At 67.5% G+C, this 8136-nt stretch overlaps 2 protein-coding genes across 3 annotated transcripts; one reads left to right on the forward strand and one right to left on the reverse strand.

The window, feature by feature from the left end:
• The first annotated feature begins 1448 nt into the window (after nucleotides 1–1448).
• N4BP3 (NEDD4 binding protein 3) lies at nucleotides 1449–6402 on the forward strand. 2 transcript variants are annotated; one of them, XM_066196909.1, is made up of 5 exons: nucleotides 1449–1516; nucleotides 3135–3578; nucleotides 3752–4306; nucleotides 4480–4737; nucleotides 4955–6402. In XM_066196909.1, exons 2-5 carry the CDS (start codon nucleotides 3165–3167, stop codon nucleotides 5525–5527), a joined length of 1800 nt encoding a protein of 599 aa, XP_066053006.1. In that variant the 5' UTR covers nucleotides 1449–1516; nucleotides 3135–3164; the 3' UTR covers nucleotides 5528–6402. The 2 variants fall into 2 exon arrangements, with proteins under 2 accessions (XP_066053006.1, XP_066053007.1); XM_066196910.1 differs by lacking the exon at nucleotides 1449–1516 and having other exon boundaries at nucleotides 3078–3578.
• Nucleotides 6403–6662: 260 nt separating this feature from the next.
• NHP2 (NHP2 ribonucleoprotein) lies at nucleotides 6663–8021 on the reverse strand. Its single transcript, XM_066197000.1, has 4 exons — nucleotides 7836–8021; nucleotides 7662–7731; nucleotides 7484–7589; nucleotides 6663–6905 (listed from the first exon to the last, which is right to left on the reverse strand). The coding sequence occupies exons 1-4, from the start codon at nucleotides 7981–7983 to the stop codon at nucleotides 6780–6782; spliced, it is 450 nt and encodes a 149-aa protein (XP_066053097.1). The 5' UTR covers nucleotides 7984–8021; the 3' UTR covers nucleotides 6663–6779.
• Nucleotides 8022–8136: the final 115 nt, after the last annotated feature.

The raw sequence follows: 8136 nt of genomic DNA on the forward strand, positions 1-8136 counted from the left end.
TTTTTATTATCAGGTTGTTACAAAGTGGTTGGGTCCAGAGCTCTTTGCTGGTGGACACCTGAAATTGCTGTAGTATCTTAGAGGGGAGCACCGGGGGTGAGGTGAGCAGAGAGGGGCGACTGGGGAAAAAGTGAGAGGAGGCTGAAGCATCTCTGCCTGGAGAAGGTGACACCCTTGGCTGCTGGGGTGACCTGGGCAGGGCCAAGCTCCGGAGCCCTGTGGAAGTTGCTATCCCAGGCAGACGTGCTCGTGGAGGAGCAGGAAACGGGGCAGACGGGAAGGAGGGGTGCGGCCCTTGCAGTCAGTCGGCATCACTGCAACCTGCCCCATCCGAGCCCCGTGGGACGATGCCAGTCCCCGCGGGCTGCCGGGGGAGCCCTTTCAGGACTCCCTGAGCTCCAGGCAGAGGGCCAGGGCATCGCAGACACATTCCTGAGGCCAGCAGGACGGGAAACGGCCCCGTTGGGAATGGCTCCCTTGTTCAGAGGCCACGCGTGCTGGTCCTGTACCTGAGCACAGGAGCTGCGGGGAACGGGGGCTGGGGACCGAGGGAGCGGAGCGTGCCTTGGCAGCGCACCGAGGACACTGCCAGCATGTGAGCCCGGCGAGCAGCGACCGGGGACAGTGTGCGTGTGTGGGAGAGCACTGGCAGCACAGCTTGAGGACTCGGGTGTGCGGCGGGGGGAGCTGGCAGCGAGCGGGGTGCGAGCACACCGGATACGCCGGGCTGGGCACGGTGCGGTCCCTGCCGGGGACAGACGGAGCAGGGCTGCTGCAGGTGTCCTGCTCCCAGAGGAGCCCGGGACGCCGGTGACCACCCTGTGCCGGGATCCTCGCTCCCTGCGGCTGCCAAAACCGGCTCCAGGCCAGGATGTGGCAGCTCTGATTCAGAGGGATGAAGCGTGTCCCGTCTCGCTGGCGCCAGGCCAGGCCAGAGCCCCACGGGGGTCCCCCGTGTCCTTGTGAGGCTCCTGCCCACCCGCGGGTGCTCTGAGGGCGGGACACGGGGTTACCCTGCTAGAGGACGGCACCAAGAGTGTCCCACGGAGTCGAGACCTCTCTCCACTCCGCAGGTACGAAACAAAATATTTCTCTCCACCCTTGGTGGGCGATACCCGGGAATACCAGCCCGCCGGTCAGCGGGTTACCGGGAGCCGAGTGGCGCCGGTGCTGCCTGTCCCGGAGCATTAGCTGGGGGGATTTGCGGGGGTCTCCCCGCCATTGGGAGGGAAGTTTCCCGCAGGTGTCGGGGCCGCGCACAGCCAGCGCTCCCTGCCCCGCCCCGCTGGTGGGCACGGCCGAGCCGCCCCCTCCTTCCTCCTCCCTCCTCCTCCTCCTCCTCCTCCTGCTGCTGCTGCTGCTTCCCGCTCCTCCCGTCCCGCCGCCCCCGCGCCGCGATTTGCCGGTGCCGGCTCCGCCCGCCGCCCCGCGCGGCCGCGGCCGAGGGGCGCGTTCAAACGCGGCGAGGGAAGGAGCGCGGAGCGGAGCCGTGCGGGACCGCAGCGCCGCCGGCATGGTGAGTGCGGGGCCGGGCGGCCCATCCCCCTCCCCCGCCGCGCCGCGGCCGCCGGGGCTTTGTCCCGGCCTCGGCCCCGGACACCGACTGCCCCCTCCGCCTTCTCCGTGCCGGAAATTCCGGCGGGGAGGCGGGGAGGGGGCTGCGCGGGGACTCGCGCCCGCGTCCCTCCAACCCTGCCGTTCCCTCCCGGGCGGAATGGGAATGGGAAAGGGAAAAGGTTTGTGGCCGTATCCTGCCCGGGCACGGCTGGGGTTGGGAGCAGATCGCGAAGGAGCCAGGCTGGCCGGACCGGTGTTTTGCCGCCTGGAGGGTGATCCCCTCCCTGCCGCAGGCAGGACACCTTCGGGCTCCCCCGGCGATTCCCAAACCTCCCACAACCTGACCTACTTCCTCGGCCGCCTGTGCCGGGAGGAGCCGCTGCGGGGCTCGGCCGAGCTGCTCCCCAATGCCGGGGGCTGGATGTGCATCCACCCCACCCTCCCATGTTCCCCACGGGAGGCATCCACGTCCCCCATCCCCGTGCCCGCCCGGTGGCACCGCAGGCAGCCCGGATCCTCGCAGAGGGTCCATCCCTGGTGCCCTTCGTGGGGTGCCGGTGCCCGGAGCAGGTGTTGGGCTCGCAGAGGGAGGTGACAGCGCAGGCCGGGAGCTGTCAGACAGGTTTGTGCGTGGCAGCAATTAAAAGCGGGGTGTTTGTTTACCCGGCGCGTGGTGCTGAGAACCAGGGCAGCTTCCTGGGTGTAACCCGGCCCCGGAGCCTTCGGCGAGGCTGGGAGCGGTGGTAGGGGCTCTGCCTCGCCCCTGCCACTCTCTCGATGTCCCCTGCACTGTAGTGAGGCCATCGTCCCCTCCCTAGCGCTGGGGATCCAGAGCCGAGCCCAAAGGGATCCTGTCATCCTTCCTCCCCCGGCCACCTGCGCAGGAAGCCGCATTGTCCCGTCAGCATCCTGCCCCTTCCCACCGCCCTCACGCCATGTCCGGCCACGGGGTCCCCGGCACGCACGCAGCAGCTGTGCTGTGGCCGCCTGCTCCCTGCCCGGCCCTGGGGCGGGAATGCCTGTGGATGGATGGGGCCGTGTGGAGCTCGCCCTGCGAGCTGCAGGAGCCCGTGCCGCCCATGCTGTGCGGGAAACGTCCCCCGTGGTGCCGCAGATGTGCCCGTCCCGTGCGCGCTCCGGGGAGGCCGAGCTGATGGGCATCCCCAGGAGCGTTTTTTGGGGAGGTCTCCAGAGGGTGTCCGGAGCCGGAGGTCCCGGCGGGGAGGTTGGGTGCCGCCGGGCCGGGGCTGGCGCCAGGCCCGGGCAGGTGCCGCCGGCTCCCGAACTCGCCCGCCTGGCTGGGCGGCAGGTGCCTGTTCTGGTGGCGGCCCCGGCCCCGGCCGCGGGCGGGAGGTGGGGCTGGGTGTGGGAGGAGGCGCTGCACCGTGGTGGGGGCAGCGGCGGGGAGCCCCCGCCCCGTGCGTGCTGTGCCCTGTCCCCCGGGAGGCTGCACGGGAGATGGCAGATCCATCCCAGTGCCAGCAGCCCATGTGGGCCCTTGGGGCCGGCTGGGAAAGGGGGTGCTGGGGGTGTGTCCCGGCTGCCCGGCATCGCTGACTCTGTCTCTTCCCCGGCAGTGCTGCTTCTGGGCTTTTCTCTAATCCTCCATGGCAGCAGCACAGGGTCCTGTGACCTGTGAGCCCGACACCCGTGTCCTCGGCACCTACCTCTCCTCGGAGCCTGTCGCCGTTGTTGGCAGCATGGGCAGCGTGGGCAGCCTGGTGGAGAAGCAGGATCTGTCCCCCCTGGAGCTGCGGGCCCCGCTGGGCGGCTCGCGGGGGCTCCGGCAGCCCGACGGGCTGCTGCGGAAGGGGCCGAGCCAGCGGGAGCTCTTTGGGTATCTGCACGGGGCCAAGAAGGAGGCGCGGGTGGAGCGGAAGCACCAAACGTCGGGTGTCTGCTACAAGCGGGACTACGAGAGCGACCGCGAGAACCGGTCCCCCGAGCGCTGCTCCCGCGAGCATCACCGAGGGGCCGACTTCTCCAAGAGCTCCCTGCCGGAGCGGGGCCGCTTCGACAAGGTGAGCCTGGGAACTCCTGAAATATGGCCTGGTCTGCAAGAGGGTGGGATGGAGCAGGATCATCTGCACACCCCTGGGTTGGATGTGGGGATTTGAGGATGTTTAGGAATATGAGGCTGGGAGTGTGGTGGGTCTCTCTGGCTGTAGAGGCTCATGTTGCTCTTGTTTTTCAGTGCCGTATCAGGCCTTCGGCCTTCAAGGCGGTGGCTGGGAAGGGGCTGGTCTCCATGCAGGGCTTGTCCTCGTCCAAGGGGCAGAAGTTGTCCAAGAGCAATGGGAGCCTACACACGCTGCTGTCGCAGAGCAGCACAGCGGCCCCGCAGCACGGCCCGCTCCGCACCCACCTGCTCCACGCCATCAGCCTGGATGAGGCCTCTGACTCCAGCCACAACTCCATCCAGAGCTTCCCATCCTACGGCTCCCGCCTCAAGCCTCCCCAGAGCCAGTTCAGCGCCTCCATGGGCCACATCAACCACATTGGGGGCTCCTTGGATAGGGTTTCCCGGAGCCCCAGGGATACCCTGCCCCCTGAGAAGATGCCCCTGTCCTGTAAAAGCATGGCCACCCTGAGCAGGCTGCAGAGCCCCGGTGAGCCCCCGCCGCCATACGAGTTCTCCTACTCTCTGGAGGACGCAGTGAAGCAGCTGGAGGACCGGCTGCAGGAGACTGGAGGGGAGCTGCGGCAGCTCAAGAGGAGCCTCAGTGAGACTGAAGACCCCTTCACACAGGTGAGCCCTAGGGCTGGGGCAGTGCTGGGTGCCCTGGGCAGGGATGTAGGGGTGGAAGGAGCAGTGGAGGAGCTGCCATGGTGGGTGATGGGCTTGGAATGCCCAGTATCACAGGACCTCCTGGGGTCCCTTCTGGGGTACAGCCTCTCACCAGTGTCCACCTGTGCTGGCAGGCGTTTGAGGACAAGCAGCGGCTGTGGCTGGATGAGCTGGAGGACCTGAAGCAGATGTACATGGCCCGGCTGCAGCAGGTGATGCAGCAGGCGCAGCGCGGGCAGCGGGCGCTGCAGCTGCAGCTCTACAAGGCGCAGCAGGAGAAGAAGCGGCTGCAGGAGGAGCTGAGCCTGCAGCAGTGCCAGTGCGAGGAGGCCAAGCTCCGGCAGACCCAGGGCGAGCATGGCAGCCCCAAATTGGAGGAGACCAAGTGGGAGGTGAGTCCTCTTCATTCCTTCCTTCCCTGGTGTCACCTTCCTGGCTGTGGGGCCAGCATGGGGGCAGCAGTTCCCTGCTCTGGTGTCACTCGGGGTCACAGTACGGGAGGAATGAGCCCCTTGTGGTCCTCAAGGTCTCCCAGGACAGCTTGGGGTGCTGCCACCTCTGGGGTCCTGCTCCCCCAGCCCTTCCTCACTGCTCGCCCGTGCCCTGCAGGTGTGCCAGAAGGCAGCGGAGATCTCCCTGCTGAAGCAGCAGCTCCGGGACACCCAGGAGGAGATGGCTCAGAAGCTGGGGGAGATCTTCAGCCTGAAGACGCAGCTGCGGGAGGCCAAGGCGGAGGTCCAGGCCAGGGACTCGCAGTTGGCACAGCTGGCAGATTCCTTGCAGAGCCCCCCGGAGCCCAGCACCTCGCTGCCTCTGGGCGATGACCCCATGCCGTCGTGCCAGGACTTCCCTGGCTGCGAAACTGACGACTCCAAGTGCCGGGGCCTCCAGAGCGACTCGGCGGAGCCCCTGGAGCGGCAGGTGGAGTGGCTGTGGGCAGAGCTGCTGCGGGAGCGGCGTCAGGGCCAGCTGCAGGCTGTGAACTTTGAGCTGGAGAGGAAAACATGGCAGGAGGAGAAGGAGAAGGTGCTGAGGTACCAGCGGGAGCTCCAGGCCAGCTACATGGAGATGTACCACCGGAGCCAGGCGCTGGAGCGGGAGCTGCGGCAGCTGCGGGCAGAGCCCAGGGATGTCAGGATCGATTCGCCCTGGATCGAGCGGGTGGAGTCCTCCAAGATCTGAGGGGTGGGATGCCAGTGGGACTGAGCAGGGGGAAGGTCTCCTGCTGCTGCAACAGAACGATCTCAGGGTGTGCACAAGGACTGGCCCCGCTTGGCGCTGCCCTGGGCTGAAGGACCGATTGCCACAGGGGAGCTTTTCCTTCTTGCAGCACTTCAGGCCCTTCTGCTGGGGGGCTCTGGAGGGTGGGGGGGTCATCTGTGCCAGGATGGGGGTCTTGCATGTGCCCCGTGCTCTGACTCCAGGAGCATTTGCCCTGTGATTCCTTCTGCCGTGGGGGCAGAAACCACACACCCTGTGAGACATTCCCCGTCCCTCCTGCTCTGCTGCCCCTGTTCCTACAACCCAGTAACTTAATGTCCTGTGAGGAGAAGCTTAAGCCCTGTCCCCCACCACCTTGCTGTGGGGGTTGCAGCTACTGTTTGCAGTGGCTGCCTTGTCAGCAGGGCCCTGGAGCTGGTGCTGCCACTGGGGAGGCAGAGGAGGAAACCCCGAGGAGTTCTGGTGCTGCTGGGAGGGGACAGCTGCCCCAGCACCTTTGCTGGGGCTTCTCGTGGCCCCAGTGCGGAGCTGCTGTGCAATGGAGGTGGTTGGTGCAGCTTTCTTCGGGCTGAGATGGGGGAGTGCCTTGTGCAAGGAGGGATGGGAACTGGTGCTCTGCCACACCGGGAGGAACTGGGTTGGGAGAGAGGGCTGGGGCATGTGCCCGAGCTGGGGAAGAGGCCGGGGTCCCCGCTCCCAAGGGAGGTGAGGGGGAGCTGGGGGAGCCCAGAGGCGCTGGAAGGAAAGAGCCGTGCTCTGTGTGTGTAGCAGCAGAACCACGTGAAGGTCGGGCCCGGCTCCGCACCCCGTTCCTGCAATAAACCCGCATTTCTCTCTTCCGGTCTCTGCTCTGCTTCCCTCGGGGTGGTCGGGGGGCTCCCGGCCACGAGGGCGGGGTGAGGGGACGGTGTGGGGCCGGCCCGGGCCTGCCCAGTGCCCGCCCCGGAGCCGCCGCGCCCGGCTGGGCGGTACAAGCGGGCGGGGACTCGCCTGACTCACGGCGGGGCCGGGCGGGCTCCCGGGGCAGCCTCGCCCCCGCTGCGGTTTAACCCAGCCGCGGATCTCCCCGACCCTCGCCCTGAGCACCAGAACCACGTTGTACAAACCCACAGCCACCTTTATTCACCCTGCAGTGCTCAGCATCCCCCCATCAGAGTCCTCAGAAACAGCCGTGCGGCCCCGGGCAGAGGGGCCAGGGCCCGGGCCCGGCTCCTCACAGCGGCAGGGGAAGGGCCGACACCTCCTCCAGACACTCGTCGTAGGCCTCCTGGTACTCCTCGTGGGGCTTGATCAGGATGACACAGGTCGGGCGCTTGGAGCCGGCTGCAATTCCCAGGTCCTGAGGGAACAGAGGGGGCCATGGGGGGCCAGGTCCCTTCCCGAGGTCAGAGCTCGGGACCAGCTCGCTGCAGGCCTTGGTTTAATGCAGGGAAGCTCTGCCTGTCCAGCCCATCACCCCCAAAGCCCTCTGGACTCGTGCCGGGTTCATGAACCTTTCTCCCAGCTTGTCTCCTGCAAGCTGGGCTGGCAGAAGGGGCTGGCACCTGGCTCATGTGCCATAATCATTCCCCAGAGTGGGTCTGCAGAGCTGCCTGCACCGGGGCTGAAGCTCCAAAGACACCGACTGCCCCCCCACAACTCCCTGTCTACAGAAGAGCCGGCCCCACCCCACAGAAGCCTGGAAAAGATGTGCTGGCCCTGCCCCGGGACTGCTGCAGGAACTCGATCGTGCCAAACAGTTCTGTGATTCCACAGTGGAACACTCCTACACCTCTCCCCATCCCTGCTGTGCCTTGGTCAGGGACAAGGACCGAGTTCTTCACTCGGGGAGAGGATCTGCACGTCCCCGGGAGGGCTCCGGTCACAGCCTGGGCTCCCCAGCGGGTCGCCCAGGGCTGGTTCCTCCCCAGCACTCACCGTCTTGGAAGGGACGTACGCGTACGGGAGGCTCCTGTCCTCGCACATGATGGGGATGTGGCAGTAGACATCGATGGGCAGCGTGTCTCCGGCCAGCACCGTGATCCTGCAGGGACAGCCGGGTCAGCTGCCGGGCCGGCGGGGCTCTGCAGGGCCGCGGGGCCAGGGCACCACTTACCCCTTCTCGCCCTTGTTGATGAACTTCTGCACCTCCTTCACGCCGCGGCGGATCTGCTTGTGCTTGGTGGCTGCAAGAGAACCGCGGCGTGAGGGGCCGAGCGGGACCCGGAGCGTGTGGGACCGCACCGCGCCGCCGCCACGTCCCGGCGCCTCCCCGCCCCCGCCGCCAGACCTTTCCTGATGCACTTGAGGAGCTTTCGCGTGAGCTTGCGGGACGCGAGCGGCTGCGCGATGGGGTTCAGGAATTCGAGCTGCTCCCGGTACGAGAGCTCCGGTGCCGCCTCCGCCTCGGCCGCCGCCTCCGGCTTGTCCCGCGCCATGGCCGCTCCAGGCCGCTTCCGCTTCCAGGGCACGCGCCGCGCCGTGCGCGGGGCACACGCCCAGGGGATCTCCGCCAGCCAATCGGCAACAGCGCTGGCATTGACAGACACGCGAGACGGCCAATGGCAAGCGGCGTTTGGAGCACCCCGGCA

The sequence above is a fragment of the Chamaea fasciata genome, unplaced genomic scaffold (assembly GCF_029207755.1).
Source record: "Chamaea fasciata isolate MVZ Bird 193981 ecotype frontalis unplaced genomic scaffold, bChaFas1.0.hap1 SCAF_15, whole genome shotgun sequence".
NCBI lineage: Eukaryota > Metazoa > Chordata > Aves > Passeriformes > Sylviidae > Chamaea > Chamaea fasciata.